The sequence below is a fragment of the Meriones unguiculatus genome, chromosome 11 (assembly GCF_030254825.1).
Source record: "Meriones unguiculatus strain TT.TT164.6M chromosome 11, Bangor_MerUng_6.1, whole genome shotgun sequence".
In the NCBI taxonomy this organism is placed as follows: domain Eukaryota; kingdom Metazoa; phylum Chordata; class Mammalia; order Rodentia; family Muridae; genus Meriones; species Meriones unguiculatus.
In genome coordinates, this window is record NC_083359.1 from 12,559,690 (window position 1) to 12,585,624 (window position 25,935).

Sequence of the window (25,935 nt, forward strand, 5' to 3'; positions counted from 1 at the left end):
TGGAGAAATGCTTCTGCCTTTCAAAATGCTGTGTCCCGAAGCTCTGCAGCAAACAGTGTAACCTCAGCTTTTATGGAGTAGTTCCCCTTTAAATTATATAAAGCCGACACAATCAAGAATGTTACTGGTCTTTGCAGTCCTACACAAACTAAAATAAGTGGCTGTAGACCAGGCTGTCCTCAAACCCAGAGATCCACCTGCCTCTGCCTCCCAAGTGCTGGGATTAAAGGTGTGCACCACCACTGCTAGGCTGAATGTTACATTTTAAGGTTACACTGACCCCACTGTGTTATTCCTCATGGCCATGGCAGTTTCAGCCTGGACACATGCTCGGTTTAGATGAAAGAGCAAGTAAAACCATAAGAGCAGAAAAGTAACTCCAAAAGAGGACTTGGGAAGTCAAGAGGCCCTTACTACATGCAGGACTGCACAGACCAGCAACATTCGTGATTGGGTTGCCCTTATAGCATCTAAAAAGAAGCCGCCCCGTAATGGCTGAGGTCATGCTGTTTGCCCCAGGGCTTCAGGACCCAGTGTTTTGGAAAGCAGAAGCATTTCTCCAGCTCTGTGTAAATCAAGTCACACGGCCATCTGAAAGCAGGCGGCATCCAAGGGACCCGGATTTTAAGAGGTGATGCACAGATCATTTCTGAAGTACGCTGTACACTGGGGTGTGTAGGGGAACCTCAGGTGGATGGGAGCCCACGCTGACTTTCCAGCAGCCTCCTCACGGTGGTGTAATGCCGCTTTGCCTTCAGGGTGGTCTCATTAGCCTGCAGATCACTCCTCCTTACGTCATGACACTTATGGCAAAACAGGAGAAAGATGAGTTAAGAAAGGACCTTTTTGGTTTTATTGTTGATTTGCTAAGACAATGTGTGAGTAAAGCCATGCCACAAAAGTCCTTTGCTCACATCCCCATTTGGGAACACTCCTATTCGTGTGGATGAAAGACCTCGGTTTGTACATATGCAACAATAGGGAGAAAACTCCTGATAACAGACAGAAAGAGCCAAAGATATCATCTTCAGATGGCTAAAAAATGCAGGGCCATGTGAATATACTGTATCCAGTGACTTTACCCAAACATGAAAGGAGAAAACAGAACTAACCAAATATAAACTACAACGAAGACAAAGAACCAATGTGGCCAATCAGCAGAACAGCTCACGCCTAGGGCGTGGCTAAGCTGAGTGGTGGCCATGTCCTGTTTATGCTTTCGCTGTGACCTGCCTGGAGTTTGCAATTTTAGCTCAGTTACCTTTTTGGGTACTGTGGGTTGGACATGAGGGGCTGCAAAGGCAGCTTTGCAAACATAGAGGAGACAGATGGTGGCCCTCTCTTTACAGGACAAACAGTGTAAAACAGAGGGTAGACGAGAATCAGGAGTGTTTGCATTTGGAGCAAACTGACACAACAAAAGAATCTAGCACTGAGTCCAAGACACACAAAACTACAAATCCCTCCCTGAGGGCAGAGGGAGGTGAGGTACTGCTTAGTGGGGTGGAAGACACTGAGCTCTAAGGGAGAGACACGTGCAATGACAAAGGTAATGAGGTGTTGCTTTATGTGAAGACTCAGATGCTAACTCTGGGAAGACAGTGTGTCTTTCAAGCACAGCGATTGTCAACACAGAGCCCACGGTTAGCTTCATGCAGGAACCCGACAATGAAGATCCAGGACAGGATTCAGAATCAAGAGGAAGGGATCTCTGGCCTGTATTCCTACATCCACAAACAAGTAAATAGTTAGAAGGTTGCAAGAAGCAGAGATGAGTGGACCCACAGGCATTCAGCCCTGTGGCTACGCCAGTTGCAAATGTGGAGGCTCGTCTTGAAGCATGTGATTATGGACACAGAGTATCCAGTGGGTCAGGAACAGCGGTGAGACGGTAATAACAAGGGAAGAGGCTTAGGAGTGGGGACAGATTGGGGAAGCTCAGGAGGGACATGGTAGGGTCCTTGAGGAGTAGAGATGACAGAAAAGCCCTGGCTGCTGTGGATAAAGAAAGCTGAGGAATAAGTCCAGCTGGAAAAGGCCACAGCTTCCAGGAAGGCATTTGTGGAAATGAGCTAAGATAAGCAGTGTTTGGAAAACACACACTTTTAAGACCCTTCTCCACCGTGTTGCCATTTTGAAAAGGGAAAACAAACACCAGCTTTTTGCTCAACAAGAAGAAATCCAGCAAAGAAGTGGCCATTGATGATTCCAGGGAGGAGAGTGGGAAGGCTGCCTGGCCCTTTGGAGTCTTAGGGATGGGTAGGTTGCTCCCTCAGGAGGGTGGAGGAGATGAGGTGAGAATGCAGGAGTAGAGTGATCTAATGTAAACAATTACGGACATCCTACTGCAAGGGCTCCCACCGAGGACAGAGAACGACAGGGGCCTGTCAGAAATTGAAGGACAGAACTAAATGAAATAGTCCCTGGGGAGACTGAAAAGGTGAACAGTGAAGGGAGGACAAGACAAGTGACACATCCTGGGCAGACCCAGGCCAGGCCACTGGGTGGGCTCCGGTTTGTGAATTTTTAAGATGGGTTTTATTGTTGTTTATGTGTATATGCTCTCTCTCCCTCCCTCTCTCTCTCCCTGCCCCATCTCTCTTTCTCTCTCTCTCTCTCTCTCTCTCTCGTGTGTGTGTGTGTGTGTGTGTGTGTGTGTGTGTGTTAGAGGTTCGTGAAGACCCTGGAGGACCCTTGATACTCTGGAGCTGGAGTTATAGGCCGTTGTGAGTTGTTTGGTTTGGGGGCTGGGAACCAAACACGAGTCCTCTGCAAGAGCCTTATACATACTTAACTGCAGAGCCATCTCTCCAGCCCCTCCTCCTCTATGAATCATAATGTGGTAATAGCTTTCGTTGGTTCCCACCACTTTCACACTTTCCTGCATCCCCCTGCCTTTAGAGGCCTTTAGAGGCAGAGTGCTCAGGTGCGCTAACGTTTTGCTGTGTTGGACAATGAGCTAAATAAAAGTGCAAGGGGTCGGACATGTTGAATGTGGACACACAAGAATGGTCCAAGTGGTGGAGTGTGTTTCCTCATGGGTAAGAAGGGCCTTTGTGAGAGTGTGTCTCTCACTGACACACACACACACACACACAAACACACACAGAGAGAGAGAGAGAGAGAGAAAGAGAAAGAGAGAGAGAGAGAGAGAGAGAGAGAGAGAGAGAGGACTTCTAGTAAAATGTTATTTAAGGAAGAATGAATGAACTTTCCCAGGATCTCAGAGAGTATATCTTCTCTCCTTTTCCAGACAAGAAAGTCATTTTCTTCCACATGTCCATTGTTCTAACAAACTGTTGTTTTTGTCAGTTTCTGAGATTTTTTTTCAATGTCATTGATGTCAAACATACATGTATACTCTTAAGATATGAAAATTTATCTTCGGCATGTTGTTACACACCAGAACTCTCATCCTGCTCCCCCTCCCCCACCATCTCAGGCAGCTGCCTCCTCCCTCTTCCCTTCTCTGTGTGTGCTACTACTTCTATGCCTTTTCCTTGAGACTTCCGAATTTCACAAACTCCAAAGAAACAGCACTCGCTGAATCTCTTTCCAGGATTTAACATCTGCTCTCAACTTGTTACTTTAAATGAGGCTGTAAGAGCTGGGTGTGGCCTTGGACTCTTGTGATCCCAGCGCGTGGCTGCTCCAGGCAGGCCCATCATGAATTTCAGGCCAACCTGGGCTACCTAGGAAGACCCTGTGCCCCAAATTTTTAAAAGAAAAAATAAATAAATAAACAAACAAAACATGATTGTGTAAAGGAAAGTTGGAATTAAACACCCGAAGACCTTTCGTGTGATTTGATTGTCAATTTGACATCTAGATCATCAGACAGACCAGCCTGTGGGTGTGTCTGGAAGGGTGTTTCTAGATTAGATTAGTTAAACTGAGGGGAAAGTTGAGCAGTGACCCCCTCCCATCAGCAACACCCCACCTCCCCATCCCCACCCCCACTCCCGTGAATATAATGATACCAGATGCCTCATTCAATCCACCAGTGATCAACTACCTGCAAACTGTGGGTCCAGATAAACCCTTCCACCTAGAAGCTGCATTTTGTCAGACAGGTAGTCAACACGCTACACAATAGTTTCAAACCACTAAGAGACCAACCCCTGGAATCCTAAACATGAAAAGCCGCCAATGTTCCATGCCTTGCATGTACCATGTTTTTCAAAACTGTGTTCTGCCTTCACAGAAAATGGAACCCCAAAACCTGTCCAAGGTCACCGAATTTCAGCTCTTAGGATTCCAGAACCTTCTTGAGTGGCAGTCCCTGCTCTTTGCCGTCTTCCTGTGCTTCTATCTCCTCACCGTCACGGGCAACATGCTGATCATTGCAGTGGTGAGTGAGGACCCGCGCCTGCGCTCTCCCATGTACACTTTCCTCCAACATCTGTCCTTCCTGGAGATCTGGTACACGTCCACCACAGTGCCCCTGCTGCTGGCCAACCTGGCCTCCTGGGGCCACACGCTATCCTTCCCCGCCTGCATGGCCCAGCTCTACTTCTTTGTGTTTTTTGGCGCTACTGAGTGTTTCCTCCTTGCTGCGATGGCTTATGACCGGTACCTGGCTATCTGCCACCCACTCCACTACTCTCTGCTCATGAGTCCTGACAACTGCGTGGCCCTTGTCACAGTCTCCTGGGTGACAGGGGTGGGCACAGGCTTCCTGCCTTCCCTCATGATTTCTAAGTTGGACTTCTGTGGGCCCAACCACATCAACCATTTCTTCTGCGACCTCCCTCCACTAATGCAGCTGTCCTGCTCCAGCGTCTACGTGACAGAGATGACCATCTTTGTCCTGTCCATCGCTGTGCTATGCATCTGTTTCCTCCTAACCGTCGCGTCCTACGTTTTCATAGTGTCCTCCATCCTGAGAATCCCTTCCACCTCCAGCAGGATGAAGACGTTTTCTACATGTGGCTCCCACCTGGCCGTGGTCACCATCTACTACGGGACCATGATCTCCATGTACGTGCGGCCGAATGCACACCTGTCACCGGAACTCAACAAAGTCATTTCTGTCTTCTACACCGTGATCACGCCCCTGCTGAACCCAGTGATCTACAGCCTGAGGAACAAGGACTTCAAAGAGGCGGTTAGAAAGGTCATGAGAACCAAGTGTGGTGTCCACAGAGCAAAGGTGAAGGGAACTGTCCTCACTGACTAGAGAACCGTGGACACACAGTGCGTCCAGGCTCTGCACTGGGATTTGCTTCTCATTCATGCAGACGGTTCCCCAAGGTCTGGTGTTATTCACTAGCTATCAAAAAAAAAAAAAAAAAAAGAGTGAAAAAGATAAGTTTGAAATGTTCTCATGGTAAGAAAGAAGAACTTCCACAGTGCCAAGCATTTCCTCTTTTATAACTTAGAATTTTAAAGTGTTTTAATTAGTGACATTCTAGAAAGGAAAGAAACAAAAGAAAAAGGGAGGAAAAAGAAAGATCCAGAGATAGTAAGACCTGGAGAGGACAGGCACTCCACAGGGAGAGCAACAGAACCAAAAAATCTTGACACAAGGGTCTTTTCTGAGACTGGTACTCCAATCAAGGACCGTTCATGGATATTACCTAGAACCCCTGCTCAGATGTAGCCCATGGCAGCTCAGTATCCAAGTGGGTTCCCAAGTAAGGGGAACAGGGACTGTTTCTGATGTGAACTCAATGGCTGGCTCTTTGAACACCTCCCCCTTAGGGGGGAGCAGCCTTGCCAGGCCACAGAGGAGGACAATGCAAACAGTCCTGATCAGACCTGATAAGCTAGGGTCAGATAGAAGGGGAGGAAGACCTCCCCTATCAGTGAACTTGGAGAGGGGCATGGAGGAGATGAAGGAGGGAGAGTGGATTTGGGAGGGAATGAAGGCGGGGACTACAGCTGGGATACAAAGTGAATAAACTGTAATTAATATATAAAAAATAAAAATTTAATTAAAAAAAGAAAGATCCAGAGAACTTTATGTCTTGAGGTTCAAGGCTTCATTCACTCTCCTATTTTCTTTCTTTCCCTCTTCTTCTTTCTCCCCCGTCCCCTCCTCCTCCTCCTCTTCTTCTCACTTTTTATTTATTTATTTATTTATTTTGAGACAGTGGTGTCTTTGCAGCTCTGTGCAGCCCTGGCTGCCCTGGAACTCACTGTGTAGATCAGGCTGGCCTCAAACTCAGCTAGCCTTTGCTTCCCAAATCCTAGGATTAAAGATGTAAACCACCATCACCGGGTAATATATTTATTTATTTAGAGATAGATTCTCTAGGTAGATAAGGCTGGCCTTGAACTCTAAGAGTTCTACCTGCCTCTACCTCCTGAGTGCTGGGACTGAAGTTACGAGCTATTTTCTTAATTCAGATGATCCTCAGGAGACCTGGGCTAGTCTTGTCCACTGCTCTATTCATTAGCCCTGCAGATATTTTTATCACTTGACCTGTACCAGATCAGTGCTACAGTCTGACTCAGTACACAAAACGCCAGGGAAGGAAGACTTTGCCTTAATGGCTGTGCTGGTCGGGAAGGGAAGAGAAATATGGGGGGAGGGGAGAGCACAAAAACTTCTAACTTGAGTTTGCTGGAGGTGACCATGTGAACAATCCGACAAGCTGGTGCTGGCTTGGAAAAGGAATCACCACGTAGGCTTAGAACAGAGGCTCACACAGGGCTTCAGCCTCCACTTCTGGTCAGAGAAAGACTGAGAGGAGCAGCCAGAGAGAGGACACAGAACGCTGAAGACAGAAGGAACGGAGGCACCAGGCAAGTGCAGAGGAGAGTCTGGCGAGGAGCAGTGTGGATGGTACAGGTTAAAAGCCCTTGAGAATTTTTAAATTCTGTCTAAATGATCACCAAAAGGTAGCATATACACAACTGAATGATGATAAAGATTGCATTTAAAAATCTCAGTAATGGCCTGGTGGTGGTGGTGCACGCCTTTAATCCCAGCACTAGAGTTTGAAGCAGGTAGATCTCTGTGAGCTCAAGGCCGGTCTACAGAGGAGTTCCAGGACAGCCAAAGCTACAGGAAACCCCGTTTTGAAAAAAACAGAAACACAAAACAAAATGGAAAAGCTCAATGATGCTTAGAAAAAAAAAAGAGAGAATGACCCCCAAATTGTTAAGGCCACTGCAGCAGCTCATGCTCGGGAGAAAACCAGGTTGATTTTAAGTTTAATCATACAGTCCATTAAAGGAAGTGTGCTGGTGGAGAAGGTGAACTGGAGATCCAAGGGAAGAAAAGGCCAGGAAGGAGCTTCAAAACGTGCAACTCAAGAGAAAAGGAAACTCAGCCTGGAAGATGGTGTTCGAGGGGGAGGGTGGGACGGGGGTGGGGATTCCTGCCATGGCTGCACAGGCTTCTGGAAAGGACAAGAGGGTCCTGAGGATGAAGAGGTTGTTGGAAGGCAAGAGACATTTTTCATTAGGCATCTCAGAACAGACACTGCTGCTAGCCCTTGCAGGGTGGTGGCCTCATGGGGAGAACGACTGTGGAGGAGGAAAATGGCTGCCAGGAAATGCACAGGGATAGAGCTTTCCTGAGAAATGGGCTTTTGAAAGGTGAGGAAAAAAAATGTACTGGAGGGACAGTTGTACTTTTGTAAACTGTAAGGTTTTAAGCACCTGGGCACACCTGAACAGTTGTGGGTGAGATCGGTTGGTATATAAGAATATGAATGATTACTGGAAGTGCTAACCAGAGCCCAGGATACAGCAGGAAGGAACTGAGAGTAAGGGTGGATGTCTCAGCTCACAACTGGAAATGCTTTATTTACTGCAGGAGGTGTGTGGAGAGGCTCATCTTAACGCCGTTTCATGGAGATGGAGATGGAATTTGCTTATTTTTCTGAAACGAGATCAGTAACAACTAGTAGGTCTAAATTTGAAGAATGAGGTGGCAGCATGTATAAGAGGAGGGGTCAGTAGATGGATGTTAATACTCCTGAGGGGAGAGTGAGCTCTGTGCTAAGACAGAATCAGCTTAAAGAGCATGTTTTTCAAGGGCTGGAGTCAGTAGAGGAGAACACCCCAAATAAAGCATTAAGGAGTGTGGACTGTGATCTCGAGTAATCGTAGAGGACACAGACGCTAGCGGTTCATTCTTAGCATCCACAGGCAAAGTGGGTAGGTGTGTGGTCATGAAGACAGGCCACTGAGTGGGAAGCCTGAGCTCCAGAAGGCTCTGGACTATCGGGGGCCTTCCAAAACCTCTGATGAGGTTGCCTCTCTTCTCCCGAGGTCCCCTTACCCCCTGCCTATAGGGACAGACACCGAGGAGAGCACCAGGGTCCCCAGATTTACAGAGACACACTAAAGGTGACCGAACTTAGCACAGTTCTCAGTTCCCTTCATCAGATGATTGGGTTACAGAGTTAAATCAGCCAATATCACACTTGGAAATTTTTTAGATTATTTTATTTTATGTGTATGAATATTTAGCCTGCGTGTATGTATGTGTGCCACATATGTGCCTGGTGCCCACGGAGATCAGAAGAGGGAATCAGATCTCCTGGAGCTAGAGTTATGGGTGGTTGCAAGCCACCATGTGAATGAGGGAAGCCAAACCTAGGCCCTGTGTAAGAACAACAAATGTTCTCAAACACTGAGCTATCTCACCAGTACTCCACTATCACATTTAAAAGGTAGTATTTGTTTTCATTCTACATGTATTGTATTTCTCTTGGATGTTTTGTTTTTTGAGACAGTGTCTCACTATGTAGTATTGGCTGGAGCTTGCTGTGTAGGCCAGGCTGGCCTTGAACTCAGAGATCTGCCTTCCTGTGTCTGAGTGCTGTGATTAAAGCTGTGCCTTGCCTGTGTTATCTTTTAAAAGGAACGAATTCAGAAATCTGAAAGTTTTTGGGCCATAGAAATTTTGGGGAATCCAGTTGGTGATGGCACACACCTTTAATTGCAGCACTCAGGGGGCAGAGGCAGGCAGATCCATGAATCCAAGGCCAGCCTGGTCTCCAGGAGAGCCAGGGCTACCCAGAGAAACCCTGTCTCAAGAAACCAAAATGAAAAAAGAAAAAGAAAAGGAAAGAAAGAAAGAAAGAAAGAAAGAAGGGAGGGAGGGAGGGAGGGAGGGAGGGAGGGAGGGAGGGAGGAAGGAAGGAAGGAAGGAAGGAAGGAAGGAAGGAAGGAAGGAAGGAAGGAAGGAAGGAGAAAGAAAGATGTTGGGGAGATTAGTTCAGAGTCTTGAACAAAGCCCATTCACTACTGGGAAGGACTCCTGTGTAACCCAACATGCATCTGTTTGTCTAAACTAAACCATGTAAACTATTCATTGTGTTATAAAATCAAACACAGTAATACATTTACTAATATGTGATTGTCAGTGGGCTCCAGTTAATATTCTATCTTACCAACAGTTAGAAGAAGAATTAGGGAAACTGGCTATGAACTGCCAATCAATCAACCTTTCTACTTTTCATGAAAACCACAGAAAACAGGCCTGATCAACATCACTGCTCCACTTCCTGATTGGGTGATTTTTATAGACAAGATCTCATGTTGTATTTCAACGTCTGGCACTTACAATGTATCCCACGCTGGCCTTAAATTTGAGTCAATTCTGCCTCCTGTCTCCAGGATGCTGGGATTACGTGTGTGAGCCACCACCTGGCTACCTGACCAGTTCTAGGCAGATATCAACCTGAAGATGGAAATCAACTCTTTCTGTGGTTAAAAAGAAGACATCATAATAACAGAGATTATGAAAACTCCACAACCTTAGATCTTGTCAGAGGACAACATCTCTGAAGTTACTAAAGAGGGGTTTTAATGTCACATAAAATCTCATGGTTTTGTCTCTTCATGTAATATCTGTATGCATGATAGACATGTCCGTGGGCCTGTGCTGGCCTGTGTTTTCATCTGGGTTCCATCAGGCTTAGCCCTGCTGTGAGAACAGCAGATGAGAGTGAACATCACTGTTCACGCTCTGTCCACATGACAGCGATTCAGAGCACTCTGCTGTAGATGGCTACCTGTAGCTTTGTGTTTAATATTGAAACAGCCCAATTGATACATTTGAAACAGGCTGGATACACTTCCAAAATTATCACACCTGAGGTTACAGTATTTTCTTATGTGTGTCTGTGCATTTGTGTGTGTGTGTGTATGTAGAGGCCAGAAGGGAATCTCAGATGTCATTTCTCAGACTACACCTACCTCTTCTCTTTCCTCCTGCTTTCTTCTTCTTTCTTATTTAATTCAGTTAAGCAAGGATTTGGTACAATGTGTTTTGATCATATGCACCTTCCTTCCTCCAACTCTTCCCAGATCCACCCCCTTTCTTCTCCACTCAGTGCTGTGCCCCACCACCCACATCAGTGCCAAGGCCAACGTCCAAATAGTCTTGGATGCTTGGCCCTCCACTGGAGTGTGGTTGACTTGTCAATGGCTACACTTTTAGAGAAGACTGACCCTTCATCGCTCAGCCTCTAATAATTGCCGGTAGCCCCTCTGCTAGGGTGGAACGTCATGCCACCTCCCTTCTCCATGTGGGGTTCCGCCTTGTGTAGACTGGTAAATGGTGTCATAGCGCTGTCGTGTGTAACTCTCCTGCTGCCAGCCACACCTTTGGCTGTTCTACTCTCCCCACCCCCTACTCCCTCTTCTGCAGGGATCTCTGAATAGTTCTCTCACAAGCCCGGAACTCTTAAGCAGTCACTTAGGCAGTCTAGACAGTAATCCTTGGAGGTCCTCCTGTCTCTGCCTCCCCAGTGCTGAGATTTCAGGCTCACGCTATCACGCCAGCTTTTTGATATGGGTTCTGGGGATCAGACTTGGATCCTCACGCAGCCTCATCCATCTGACCATTGCTTCCTAGCTCTTAATAATAACAATAACAACAAAAAGACTATGCTGAGTTTTACAATTTTAGGCAAAAAGATATCTAGCAATTTATCTGAGTGTACAACTTCTCAGCCTTTGTAAATTTTTACAGTCTTTTAGACTGCCAATATGGTCCAAAATTCTTTCTAGAGTAGGCAGTACATGAAGGGTAAAGCTGAGGGTCTGGAGAGGTGGTTTAGCAGTTCAGAGCACTAGTTGTTCTCCCAGAGGACTAAGGTTAGATTCCCAGCATCCATATGGTGGCTCACAAATTTCCTGTAACTCTAGTTCTCACGAAGCCAATGCCTTCTTCTGGCCTCTGAAGGTTCCAGATGCACATATGATACACAGACATACATACAGGAAAAACATTCATAAACACATTATAAAAAGAAACAAAACAGACAAACAAAAAACCAGAAGAAAGAAGAGTGAAAGCTCTCACTCAGACCAGTGAAAATGCTTAAAGAGATAGGAAGGCATGTTCCCCATTTGGTCATTACTGACATGTAAATATATCTAGTTCTCACAATCTTCTTTATGAAGATACACAATTCTTATGTATCAGAGCCTGGTCTACAGAGTAAGTTCCAGGTCACCCAGGGCTACCTGGTGAGACCCTGTGTCAAAAACAAAAACAAAAAATTTTAATGTTCCTTTTCCCCATAGAGTTGTTATAGCACCTCATCATTTCACTCTTGCTTCACGTCAGCATCTCACTGCCTCTAAATGAACATTTCCTGTTCACGTAACTTCTTGTATCTTACATCCATCTCTGTTCATTACTTTTTTGGCCATGAGAGAGGGGAGAGAGAGAGAGAGAGAGAGAGAGAGAGAGAGAGAGAGAGAGAGAGAGAAAGAGAGAGAAACCCTCTACAGCAATCTCTGTTGAAATCTTTGGAAAGCAGCCCAATTTTGACCAAAATTTCCCCTTAACTCACAGTCCACTCTTAAATAAAAATCTAGTCACACATCAAGAGTACATTTTGTACTGACCATTGACAATATGCAGATACAGAAAGTATAGCAATTTACTAACAACTGTTGCTGGAACAGTCAGAAATATACTTGTGATCAGGGAACTAAAATTATGCAAGAGATGAAGGGAAGCCAATGTCTGAGGTGCCTTCATGGGAAACATTATGTTCAAGTAGGAATTACATGGTTTTCTCAGACATCTCAGTGAGGTCCTGACAGAGAAATAAAACAGTATAGACTTTCTATGCCCATCCCAGCTCTGATTAATGACACAGAGACTTATATTTATTGATAATAGCTTTAGGCCTGAGCTTACTCTTGTTCCCAAATAGCTCTTATAACCTATAATATAACCTATCTCGTTTATATTAATCTAAATTCTTCCATGTAGTCCGTTACCCTTTCCTCATTTTCATGTGGTTGATTTCCTCTGTGTCTCATAGTAGGTGAAACTTCTCTCACTTCTTTCTTTCCCAGAGTTTCTGTCTCTGACGGAAGTCCTGCCTGTTTGCTCCTGCCTTTGCTACAGGCTTTTCACCTCTTTATTCAGAAAGTAATGGAGAGCAATGTTTACAAAATGCTGAGGCAGGAGATGCTTCATAAAAATGACAATACAAAAATATGGCCTGTACTCATGTCTATGGGCACAGAAATCAGCATTTAAGTAACACAAGGGCAATCTTTACACAGTCCAGCAGAGAAAGGAGTTTCTTAATTCTTGGCTCCATATTCTTATATATAAATGAAGACCTTTTATACAGATTTAAGTACGATCAGTTTTGATGGCTGGGATGAGCTGGAGGATGAAATAGCAAATTAGGGCTCTACTAAATACTTTTTCCTCTAGCCTACAAAGAAGATACACTGCGATGTTGTGTGTATGTATGCACGCACGTGTGTTTGTGTGCATGAGTGCCTGTGTGCGTGCTCACACCTGCTCACATAGCAGTTTGTCTCGTGTGGTCCTCTGGACTTCTCAAGGTGCAAGGTGAGAGCACAAGGTGCAAGATGAGTGCCAGACAGTGGGCAGAATGGAGAACCAGCAGGATTGGTTACATGCCTGTTAGAGAGGTTTGAGCTGGAAAAAGACTTTCCGCACACCACGTAACAAACATCCCAAAAGACTGATGACTTTGTGTCGAAGGAATAGATGTTTCCATAGCTTCATAAACCAAGAAAGCTCATATCTGCTGTTCACATGCATGACTGGCACAAACTGTTAACAAAAAATACCAGGCTGTCCACCTGCAAGTGATCAAAAGGCTGGAGCCACTGTGTTCTGTTTCATTTTACAAGGCTGCTTAAGGCATTCCCCACACAAGCATGTTCTGTTCTGAGTATCCACCTCCCACCCCTCCTCCTCCCCATCACTGCCCTGCCACCCCACTCTAATTAGTCCCCTTTGGTCCTCAAAGGTTTCAATTCTACTTTCCCGTCATTTACACATATATCATTTTATGTGCCTATAAAGATTAGGACCAATAAATGAGAAAAGGTGAAACCTGCCTGATAGTGACTTAATTTGCTGAGAATGGTGGTTTCCACTTGCATTGTTTTTTTTCTGCACACTTCATTGTACGTACATGGGTGGTGTTTTCTTTATCCTTGAACTGAAGTTTTTACAGAGAACCTGCTGTGAGTGAGCAAAACGAACTAAGGGAGTATAAATGCTCCCTTCCTTTCTTGCCTTTCAGTTTCTGAGAGCAAAGTGTGGTTTAGCAGGGAATCTGTAGATGAATGTCCTTCGTCTGCATCAATGCTGATACGAAAGGTGATGGAGGGCAGAAAGGCAGGAGATCCCTGCAGGCGGCCTTTACCTCATACTCCCTCTTGGCCTGATCTCCTGTGCCTAACTGGCCAGCTCTTCCCCATGGTCTTCTCCCACAGTGCACCCACCCACATCATGGCAGATATGGAAGATACCCTCTTTACTTGTGATGGTGAAGGCCACCCTCCCTTTCCTTTTGTTTGGCTCTGGTGCCTCAGAGATGCTCATAAACACGTGTTATGTGACTGCCCTCATTCTGCCTGGCTCAGGGACTTCCCGGAGGTGGCGGACATGATCTCCTTCTTGGGAAGGCTGTGCTGTGCCGCCTGGGCTTTGGAGTGGTCTCACTGGCTCCTCTCACTGGAAGGCTTTAGTCCAGAGGTGCCATATCTCAGCCTTCTCTGTACTTTCTAGGTGCCTTGACCCCTGGAACATTCCAGGCTCCCCCACCTGGCCTCCAAGGGCTTGTGCCAGCTGCTGCAGCAAGCTCCTTCTTAATTGTGAACTTAGTCAATGATGGGCAGTGGAATTCCCTCTCCTGTCCCTGGATATCTGCTGCCCAGGGTGGGAAAGCACCCTTCCTCATGCCTCCAGGTATTCCTGGTCAGAAGGAGACTTCCTACGCAATACCCTGCCTCTGTTCTCTCACTTCCATTCTTTGAAAAGAAGGTTGGTCCCATTCATGATGCCTGGCAGGGAAAGCACACAGTCAGTGCACCATAATCTTAATGGACAGGCAGCACTTGGAGAGCTTCAGCAAGTCAGGCATAGTTTGTTGTGTTTCACCTACAACTTGTGTAAGCCTCACAGCCAGCCACGAGAGACTCTCAGCTCTTGAGGAAACTGAGACACATAACCTGAAGAACCACTGTGTGAAGGTCACACAACACAACAGAACTAGGATATGAACCCAGGTTGTTGTCTGAGTCGAAAGAACCTCCATGCTGAAAACCTGGCGGGACCTGTTGCTCCACACTGCTGGATCTGCTCTGCTTTCCCAGTGCCTCTCATGAGCTTATCCTCACCAAAGGAGCAGGGGAACCACCAATGAAAGGCAAAGTGTCAGGCTGAAGCAAAGAAGAGGTAGAGAGAGGCTCCATTTTAGAGCCTAGGCCTTAATTTCTGTTATGGCTAAAGAAGCTTCATTTCCAGGACAGCCAAGGCTGTCTGTTTCTACATAGAGAAACCCTGTCTTGAAAAACACCAAAAAGAAGGAGAAGGAAGAAGAAGAGAGGTAGCTCCATTTTATGCTAGGCATCCATCTTGGTACCCACCAGCCACTTGTCTCTGACTGCAGTCCCCAGAAGGTAAGTTTCCAGTAATCCCAACTCATTGACAACCACCCAAAAATGGACAGATGTGTCCATCTACTTGCTATGATGTAGCTAACTGCTTTTTTTCCTCTGTAACTTGCTTACACAGATGTCCCAAGATTTTCTGAGTTGCCTTAATCACTTAATTGGGCAGAGGAGGAGAACAGTTTTTACTTGCTTGCATAAAGATTAAAGGTTTTTGTGTGGTTTCCTCCTTAAAAGTTGCTCCGCATACCCCTCCTTCACAGCAATCTCAAATCTGGCTCAGAGCTTGTTCATCCTGCTAGCAGCTAATCAATAAACCTTTTAATTATAGTTGAATTGAGTCTATGGGGTTATTTTTTACCTCTCACAAACTCTATCTTTCACCTTTCTTGATAGCAGCCTGGCTTTCCAGGCATAGAGTAACATCATGCTTAGTACCACAGGGCACTGCCAGATAGGCTCCCAAGGTCAGGGGAGCATTCCAGAGTTCCTCACTTCCCTTGCTATGCAACCAACGGTAGCCAGTCATAAAGATGATCAGGCAGGACCCAGGGTATTTCTTCTAAGAAAGTTTGCCTATTGTGGCCAGGGACTCTCCAAGACACCAGATACAAAAATGTTACCAAAAAGGAAGAGAAAGTGCGAATGAAGACAATGAGACCACAGAGCCCTCAGCTACGGACTCTATCCAGCTTGGCAGTGCACAGTGACCGTCTGGATGACATGGTCCTGGGTGGGAATGTCTACACCAATGTGAGCCTGTCATCACTGACCCCTTCCCCTGCCTGCACGTGGTGTTGTTAGAAGCCCCACCTTTACGTCAGTGTGTCTTGCTAAAAGGGTTATCATCTCTGCACACAGCTGGGCCTCTGCAGCAACGGCCCTGAGTGGTTGCTGTTGGTCTGGTGGGCAGCCTGTGTCTGACCCACAGGACATTCCAGGGCCTCCTCAGGAAGCAAATATTCTACATGAAACTCTACCTGGTGTTCTCAAGGGAACATACATGGAGGCAGTCAGTGATAGAACTGTGAGTCCTCAGTAAACTCGGTACCCACTTTACAGGTGAGTGGAAAGGCAGAGTTGTGGGTGATGTTAAAGGAAAAAGATTATCCGCTGCAGCTGGAGACGGTAAGACCCCATTCGAGGGAGGCAAGGTAACATCAAGTGTCTTGCTGTAGCTGACAGAGATTCAGTGTGTCCTAAATCCAGCATGGCCAAGTGGAAATTTAAGTAGAAGGGCGGGTCTAAGGATGGGAATGGTGGTGCTAAAGGGGAGTTCTGAGTTGCTGACTCAATAGGATTCTTGCTGAAACAGGCTGGATGATGAGACTGTTACTGTCTAGGTGTCTTCATTTGGGTTTATTTTCTCCTCCAATTAAAGAATTACAAGGCAGGAAAAGTCTTGGACAAGGAGGCACCAAGAGGTTTCAAGCTTTATTGAAAGTAAAGAAGCTCAGAGTCATCTTTCCCCTAATGGGACTGCCTTGCCTAACTTCAATAGAAGATGTGCCTAGTCCTTCTCTAACTTGATACATCAAGGCTGGTTGATATCCACGGGAGGCTTCCCATCTCAGAGGAGAAAGGGAGGGGGAGATGAAAGGAAAAGAAGGTTTAGGAGAGGGAGGGACTGGGCAGGGGGAAGGGGGAGCTGTGCTCGGATATAAAGTAAATAAACAACATAATCCAAAACAAGAAATGAGGGGAAAAAGTGAAGATAGTCACACACAAGGAGGGAAAGACTCCCTGCAGAGCAGAGAGGGGACAAAATCCATCCACCCACACTCGGGATTTTAACTGTTTTAAGTGGACTGGGATGGGCCTCCTTCTCCTAATTTTGGGTTGTCAGTTTAAGTAGAGAAAGAATTGCTGAAAGGCCCACAGCTCAACGACCAGCCTTGAACCAATCAGCAAGAAGGGGGCCTGATAGTGAGAGAAAAGCCTGCCAGGCTTTTGTCTTAGTACAGGAGGATGAATGTTTGCCATCTTCATTATCTGTCCTGATCCCTTTCCCTTCCTGTCTGTCTGTCTGTTAGTGGTCTGAATGGTTCCTGATCCTTTAAAACTTCACCTTGGACATGGTGGAGAATAAAGATCCCACCAGCCATGGAGAGCTGCAGGGTCTGTTGAAGTGACTGAACCTGATTTTTGATGAGATGGATGGCTTGTTCCATTTCTGTTGCTGTGACATTTACCCCAACAAAAATCAGATAAGGGAAGAAACAGCTTTTTGTTTTGATTTTCTTATAGTTCCAGCTTATAGTCCATCTCTGTGGGAAAGCCATGGCAGGAACTCAAGCAGTTGGTCATAACACATCCACAGTCATAAAAAAAAAAAACAAAAAAAAAAAACAAAAAAAAAAAAACCTCAGAAACTCACCCTTACCTACTGGCACCTGTTCCGCTATATTTCTCAACGGTTGCATTGTTCAGGAACGCAGGAGTAGAAAATGGCACCTCCCATATAGGAAGACCCTGCTGGGCTGGGCCTTCCATATTAATTAATGACACAGGAAGACTGCTCCTCTCACAGACATGCCCACAGGCCAATCTGATATTGATAATTCTTCACTAAAACTCTCTCCCTAGGTGATTCCAGGTTGCATTGTGTTGATAGTTAAAGTGGGTCAGCATAACCGGCTTACATACTAACCAAGATGGCAGTGTACCGGAGGGATCCTCCCTGAGGGGAGAGCTCTGGGGAGCTGGAGCTGTAGGACCAAGGATTGCTCAGTAGCCTGGAGAACAAGCAGCGTGGGTCTCTCTCAGGACTGCTCCCAGGAGCCAGACCACAGGAGGACAGCTGCTCTCTCCTGAGAGGTGTCTTTATCTGGGATACTGGGCCGAACGCCATTTCTGGTTACTAGAATGAACACGGAACTGAGCCCTACGTGCAGCAGGTGGACCTCTCTGAAGCTAAATGTGTATGTGATGCACATCAAAGAGGGTGAAGCCTCTAGGTTTCTTCTGTGCATCCTCTCTTTAGCCCGGGGGGGGGGATCTGTAAGTGTTACAGCTCTGAGGGGAAGGGTACCCTGGCAATCGGGAGCCAAGGAACACCACAAAGTCACATCACACAACAAACCTCACACAAGAGATTTAGTGGGAAAGACACAAGAGGGTGGTTGTCTCTGCTCAGACAGGAAGCAGCAGGGGACTGAGTGGAAGGCAGGGTTTATAAGTAGGAGTTCCTGCTGGGGGCTCAGAGCTATGCAGGGTGGCCTGGTGGTGGTGGGATTCTGTGGCCTGACCCTGGCGTAACTTCAGGGATCGTTGGTTTTTTATTCTCTGGGTTTGGTGGTATTCTTTTCCTTGGCCCTGGTCTCTGGGTCAGGTCAGAGTCAGGGTGTTCTTTCCTTAACCCCTTCACCCTACAGTATCCACCCAACAAGCTCTGTCATATGTGAGCAATCTCTCTGAAACCTTGCCCTGAGGAGAGAAAGTTGGCAGAGTTGTGGTGTTTGATAGATGGGGCCATGCTCCACTCTCCAAGAATGAATGTCAGTGGTGTCAGCTTGCTGCTGTGTCCCAGGCCAGGGCATAAGTGAGATATGGCCATAACTTGGAAGTCTGGCCTCTTGGCTCAGCCTATTTTCGGTAACTGTCCTTATCTCTATTCTCAGCTAATTATGAGCTCAGAGTTCAGTACTGGTTACACAAAGTGAGGTTTAATAGTCTGAATCAATAAGGAAGCATAAAATACAAGTCTCCAGCTATGACTCTGACCCTGGGAGAGGATGTGAGGGCAAATGTGATAGGATAGAGGCGGGGTGGGGGGCACATTATGAAATGCCACAAGGCAGGGGTGCCAAATTCCTCCTTAGGAAAGCAAAATTCAAACTGACATTTTGAAAGGGCTTTAGTTCTATTTCGGGGGAGAATGCACTGTATGTCTTGGCTGCCATGTCGTAGTCTTGAGCAACGGTTTGCTCTCTAACCAGGAACTGAGAGGGGACTTCATCATTAAGGACCCATGATATCCTCTCTCCACATCCCTTGAGTGTGTGGCCAATCTTCTCCCAGCTCATGTTTTCATGTCCCACTATGTTTTGTCAACTTGCTTTGTAGAATAGGAACACTTCCCCCACCATTTTGGGCTCCATGACTGTCGGATGTCCTTCCACATTTCTTTCTCTCTGTGACTTCTGGTTGTCCTTCCATGTCAGGGTGTCCTTCCTCAGTCCCTCATCCCTATGACTCTCAGGTGTCCTTACTCATTTCTTCCACACTCCAGCCTCTGAGGCATATGCTCTGTTCCCATCCATACCTTCTTCAACATGCTGCATGCTGTCTTTCCAGGGCTACTCCATGCCCTTAGCACCTGAAATTTGAAAGAACGTGCCCAAGATCTTAATAATTAGAGGAGGATAGAAGGAGTATGAGCCCCTCTAGCTTAGCCTTTCTTTCCATTGCAAATAAGAAAGCTGGTGATCTATGCCCTAATAAGAGGCTGGCAGAAAAATAGACATGGAAACAGTAAAATTGTAGAGAAACACACCCAGTTCCTTCTAGACAGAGAAGTAAATGGATCCTTGAGTCTGACTCTAGGGAGCAATGACAGGATGGGAGAAGGAATACTGGAAGTTTGCCCCGAGGAAGGGTAGAGAATGGTAGATACATGCTGTAGGCCAACTTTCCATACTTTTAAACTTTTGAGTGCTCAAAACTTTTCTGTAGTTCATCTTGGGCACAGAGGCATTATAAACCCCTCCCCTACCAACCATATATTCAAAAAGACCTGTTCTCGCAGTTTCTCTTTCTCTTTCTAAAAGATAAGGAAGTTTAGTGCACTTGGCTTCACGTCAAGATGCTCTTTACAGTGTCTTCATTGCCAGACAATGGTCCTCTGGGCTATAAAAGTCAGTGACAGTGAGGGCAGAGAAAGCATTCCCTTCTCTTCTTCTCTGGTGAGATCACTGGCCTTCCTCTCCTTCTCAAGGCAGTCCTTTCAGAAGAACAGGAACACTCTTGGTGAGCATTTCCACTGTGGGCTGTGAGACCTGGTGACGGAGGCCAGCTGTTGGGGGAAGGTGACTTTGGAAGTGGTGAACTCATGTCCTTAGCATAGGGTCTGATTGATCTCGAGCACCATGGCCCAGAACTTTCTAGCTACAGAGAGCCTCCAACCTGCTCTCCAGAGGAGTCATTTCTTGACTCAGTCATTTCAACTGTTGAGGAAATCTAGTGCCTTCGGGACCTATGCAGGAAGAATTCCTCTTGAGTAAAAGTTCTTGCCATGGGAGGAGAGCCCCTCTCCATACCTCATGCCTTGAGAGAGGATGTGGTTTCTTTTCCAGTTTTGCATCCTTCCCAATGGCCACATCAGACACATAAAGCCGGTGTTTAATACATTTTGGCTTTCAGAAAGAATGAGTGAAAGAACTAATGAGTGAGTGAATGAATGAAAACGTAGACAAACAAAACAGTGCAGTGTGTGGGTTGCTTGATTACAGGTCTGAGCCCCGTTACTCTGACCCGCTTGTCCTTATTTGTATCTCATGCAGTGTTCACTGGAGTCACCATGGCCTGGTCCTCCATCCTGAAGAGACTCCTCCCAGTCTTTGTCTTTGCTATCTTAGCTGTCAGCTCTGTGGGTAAGAATAAATAAGGCTTCCTTTCCCCTAAAGGTGGGAAGGGGGAAGGGAGCCTTCAAGTGCCCTGGGGGAGGTAACCAGCGGTCTGTCTAGCTCCTCGTGGGTTCTTGAGTCCTAGGAAACATCAACCACAAGGCTCTGGGATTACCTTTTAAATGATATACACTTTCTTCTCGCAGAGAGTTACACGTGTGTAGTCTCTGCATGCAATGAGGAAACATGTCCTGGTCCTACAACTTCTTGTACAGCCACTAAAGGCTGCTTCAGTCGAATGATGAAATCTGAAACACCATGTAAGCCAACCCTCCTTCCTTGAACATCAAGTTTATCCTTGTCTCCTTTCCAGGATGAGACTGGGAGCAGGGGGTTCTGGGAAATGGTGGAGATGGAGTTTGTACTTGATAGAGGCCTTAGATGCTACATGATGATGGCACTTCGGGAGTGACTCCAGTCTTACTTTTACACTGTTGGGGATCATCACACCTGCTAAGCCAGTAGCCTACCCCCAGCCACTCCCTGTAACAAATGGTCCCTCTGTTGGTTAGTTCTCAGGAGACCATTGCAGAGGGACCCTGGAGAAGTGCAATACTCAAGGCGGAGGGAATGGGGGAACAGATTATGTACCACTAGCTCAGGAGGAAAATTTACTCCGTGCTTCAATTTTCTGCAGCTACTCTTTCAGACCTGATGCTTAATCAAAAAGGGTGTACTAGCGATGCAGACACATGTAGTAACCTGGAATTCTCAGCAACGCTGGGGGATCAGCGGACATTTAGATATAAGAACCGTTGCTGCACGACAGGGCAGTGCAACAAAGAGAACATAACAGGTGAGTACAGCTGTGTCTGTGCCTCCCTGCTCTCTCCTCTGCCTTTCCATGAGGCCATCTCTCGCCGATGGGCTGCAGCAGTGATCCTTGCCTTTGCTTGAAGCTTTGGTTTGTAAGGTCTGGGTTGGATCCTCTCCTGGGGTGTGCGTGTATAGACTTGACTATGCGGAGAGACTGAGAGACAGCTGGGCAGCAGCGACTGTCCCGGGTCTAGGCTCTAAGTGGGTTCAATGACTCTGTAGGTTTAAACGCTTTGCTCTGCTCCTCCAGTTGAGAGACTGTCCTCACCTTTATTCTTCCTCATCTTGGATTTTTGTATTGTTGATTGTATTACCAGGATTAATCCTTCTGCCTCAGCTTCCAAAGTAGGAGTAGTTGGGAGCACAGGGGTGTGTGTGTGTGTGTGTGTGTGTGTGTGTGTGTGTATGTGTGTGTGTGTGTGTGTGTGAGTGAGTGTGGACCACACCTGGCTCATTCCTCATCGTATGAACAGCATCATTTAGGAAGCAGATTATCTCCTCTCCCATTATCTAGACGTTTTTCTCCAGAGTAAAGGATGAAGGTGAGGACAGCGTTGAATTGCTGTGAGATCCTGCACTGCGCTCCCACAACAGCGCCTTTCTCCTGTTCCTCTGCCCAGCTCATTCCAGTCACAATGCTTTTTGGTAGAATCATGGGAAAAGTCGGTGTCAGATGAGCGGTGGACAGACATGTTCTCAGCCATTTCTTCTGCCTTTTCCCAAGAAGAAAACTTTTTCTCTTCACTCAGTGCCTTCACCATCTTCAGAACCCAATGGTGTTCGGTGTGCTGCCTGCTACAGTGAGAAAGGCAAATCATGCAAAGTAAATGCTACCATAGTGTGCACAGGAAATGAGAAGAAGTGTGTGGAGGTTACCGGCACAGGTATGAGCTATTTCCTCAAATGTTTTGATGTACATACTCTTGTTTTCTCCATTTTCTTTTTGTTTGTTAGTTTAAGATGCAGATGTTTGTCAAGGATTTAGTGTATCTGCCACTTGCTTCTGTGTATCCAAAGCTTAGCAGCTGAAAATAGCATTCTTTCATTATACCCAGTCTCTGCAGTCTAGAATCTGAGCACAGCACTGACATTGGTTCTGGCTCAGGGTGTCTCCCAGGGCTGTGTGTCAGCGGGGTCTGTGGTCCTTCAGTTACAGGGCCTGCTTTCTACTTCACTCATGATTTCAAATCCTCGTCATGAAGCAGCCTCATGCTGTATCAGCTGACTTCCCTCAACATTAGTGATGAGACAGAGGGGAGCAGACTGATAAGGGGAGCTATAGATTTTAATTGTCTAAACTCAGAAATGATATGTCATTTCTGCTCCTATTTGGTATTTTTTTCATTTTTAAAGTTAAAAATTTATTGTAAAGAACTAACAAATAAAAAGAACATCATAAAGTGAGAACAGGCAGACCCAAAGATTATATATATCCATGAGCTTCTATACAGTTAGAGTAGCTATTCTGAAGCTGTGGAGATTTAGATTAAATGTTATACTTTCTTTGTCAACTATATGCATAGGTACAGACAACACACACACACACACACACACACACACACACACACACACACCAAGCAAGCAAACCAAAACAACAATAAATCCAAGACAGAATCAAAGCTAGGAAAGTGATTAGCTCCATGTTCTGTCATGATTCACGTGTCCATTACCTGCATCCCATTTTTCTCATCACCTAATGCTAAAGGCCCCTTGTCTCCACATCTATCCTGATACAGTCCTGACTCAACACGAGTGGGCCCTACAGAAAGCCACTCTGCCAATAGGTGGAGTGAGTTGGGGGCAGGGAGCCCTGGCAGAAAGTGGGTTTCTCACAGATCACAGGGCTCTATAGGCCCAAGCATTTCTTTCTCTCTCCAAGATCTGGAGGGGCCTTTTGATGGCAGTTGAAGGGAGGGTGTTGAGGTTAAGGGAAAGAAATACAAGGGCTTGCACCTGCCTTGCTGTGAGGCCCTGGAACGTTACTTTGGCTCAATGGCAACACAGGAGGTGACTACTTCTGGATGTCACATAGTTAAGCACTTGAGTTTTTCACAGTGTCACTGTGACTTTAGTAAAAAGTTTTATGCTTTTTCCTGAGTGAGAAGGACTATGTGTTTGTTGTCCAGGGTGCATACGTCATTCAGGTGGGAACTAGAAAAACAACTGTGGGGTTTTTCTCTGTGAACCATATGACTAGAGGGAGGCATTGGCAACTCTTCCCAGAACCCCATGTGAGATATGGTTGTGGAGCTGAGAACTTGATTAACTGGAGGCAAGTCTGGCCTCCTATTAGGAGGAATCTTGAAGGAGGGTCTAGGTGAGAAGGGGAAGGACAATGGGATGCCACACAGGGTGCAGAGTGGGATTGAGTCCGTCCCTAGCAGGACAGCTTTCTACTTCCGTTGTCCACGGGAAGCACAGACATGCTTCCACAGTATTGCTCTCCCGTGCAACTCAGCAGTCTTGGAAGCATTTTAGCTGGGGGGGGGGATCTACATTTCCCCCTATTGTCCACAGGTAAGTTAGGAAGGAGCCCAGATACAATTAAAAATGTAGCCAAACACTGGAGCTCCTTCAGCTGGCGTCCTTCCTGAATTAAGTTCCTCGAGTGTAATGAAGGAGCTCTGACCCCTGTGTTGGTGTGTGCCTTAAACAGAGGCCCAGCCTATGCATGGAGCTATTTTCATGTTACCACCCAGAGAGAGAGAGGTTACTCTGGGCAAGTCTCTTTTCCCGAGAGGACTTGAGTGAGGAGGGAAATGAGAGACAGAACTAACTGCCTCACTTTCTTTTAGCAGTGGCAACTTCTACTTTTTTGCTGTATGGGAAAGGCTGTGCAACTGAAAATGCCTGCGATATGAATACGACCGTCTTTGATGGCATAAATATCCACGCCAAATGCATCCCACCGGATGGGAGCCCTGCCCTCAAGTCCATCTCATCACTTCCAGTTGTTCTTCTCCTGCTGAAAGTCTTGCTTTGATCATCCAGGCACTGGCAATCCCACAATCCTATGCACACAGACCCGCTGCTGTAATTGGATGGCTATGTCCAAAACATGGGACAAATAAAAACTGATGATTGCTTCTCTGTTCTTCATGTGAAAACTTAAGTCCATTTCTTCTTGCAATGTCAGGAAACACGCGGAGGTGACTATTTCAACATTTCCCCCCTTCTCAGTATACTTCCAGAAGTCCTAGCCAGGGCAATTAGGTAAATCAAAGCAGCAATAAAGTAAAATCAAATCTGAAAATAACACTAAAGAAAGGCAAAAACAGAAGGAAGGGAAGAAAATGAATTCAAATTGGAAATAAATTTGTAAAACTTCTAGAAGAAAACATTTGTGTGTATGTACGCACATATGCATGGGTGCGGGCACACACACTTGTATGTATGTATGTAGGTAAGTATGAATGTATGTATGTATATATGTATGTATGTATGTATGCATGCGGTGCTGGAGAATCTTCTTGGCATTAAACTAAATATTGGTTCTGTCTTACAGTTTCTAACTCAGTTCAGAAAAGGCTAATTACAATTTTCAGATCACACCCCATTACTTTCTCATAATTTGGATTAAAAGAGTTAACCCATATGTGCTTGTTGTTTTCTTTTTTTTTCAAATTGATACAAACCTAGACATATGCTAAAGGCCCCTTGTCTCCACATCTATCCTGATACAGTCCTGACTCAACACGAGTGGGCCCTACAGAAAGCCACTCTGCCAATAGGTGGAGTGAGTTGGGGCAGGGAGCCCTGGCAGATAGTGGGTTTCTCACAGATCACAGGGCTCTATAGGCCCAAGCATTTCTTTCTCTCTCCAAGATCTGGAGGGGCCTTTTGATGGCAGTTGAAGGGAGGGTGTTGAGGTTAAGGGAAAGAAATACAAGGTGGTCATGGGTGATATACAAAAGCAGGTTGAGCAAGCCACAGAGAGAAAGCCAGGAAGCAGTGTTCTTTTGCTATGGTTTCTGCCTCTAGCTCCCTGCTTAGGTTCTCGCCTTCACGCGTTCCCCAAACTCTTAATGTGCTGGTGCTAGCCTCCCAGCTGGCTCCTCATCACTCTCGGGTAATAGGGACCAGGATCCCAGCCCAAACTTTAAGAACAAGTCTCTAGGTCTCCAGGGAAAGGGCCAAGTTAAGCTGACCCAAAGAGGCCACCTTTGCACATGACTTCCTCTGTGCTCTTAGGACCTAGTGGTCCTCTTTGCTGCCTCTAACGCTTCTCAGCCTTTCCTCACCAAAGGAGCAGAAGAGACCTTTGATGAAGGTAACTAGAGAGGAGGAGCCTGGGAACAAAGAGCAAGCGTGGGGGCTTCAGCAAATTCCAGGATCAGGGAGGCTCTATCCCAGGTCCTGAGTCTGAGTTTCATTCTTCTTGATGGCAGCCATGGACAGCCAAGCACAGAGTGACACAATGTCTGGTGCCCTGTATCTGCAGGCCACGAGAGCAAGGAGACCTGTCATAGCCCCTCACCTTCACATTGTGTGACTAATGACAGCCAGGAGTGGAGGAGATCAGCCAGGACCCAAATCCTATGACGCTGAGCAGCTGTGCAACTGCCCCATTGGAACCCCCAGAATCTAAATATGCCTAAGAAGGAAGAACTTGAAGAGCTCACGT

The 25,935-nt window shown here is 46.3% G+C and overlaps 2 protein-coding genes across 2 annotated transcripts; both read left to right on the top strand.

The window, feature by feature from the left end:
- Positions 1-4,207: 4,207 nt before the first annotated feature.
- Positions 4,208-5,179, top strand: LOC110552186 (olfactory receptor 11L1). The gene has a single exon (XM_021643304.1). It carries the CDS (start codon positions 4,208-4,210, stop codon positions 5,177-5,179), a length of 972 nt encoding a protein of 323 aa, XP_021498979.1.
- Positions 5,180-20,379: 15,200 nt separating this feature from the next.
- On the top strand, positions 20,380-24,475 carry LOC110552187 (protein RoBo-1-like). The gene is made up of 5 exons (XM_060365012.1): positions 20,380-20,462; positions 20,642-20,755; positions 21,133-21,291; positions 22,061-22,195; positions 24,107-24,475. Exons 1-5 carry the CDS (start codon positions 20,390-20,392, stop codon positions 24,292-24,294), a joined length of 669 nt encoding a protein of 222 aa, XP_060220995.1. The 5' UTR covers positions 20,380-20,389; the 3' UTR covers positions 24,295-24,475.
- The last annotated feature ends 1,460 nt before the right edge of the window (positions 24,476-25,935 follow it).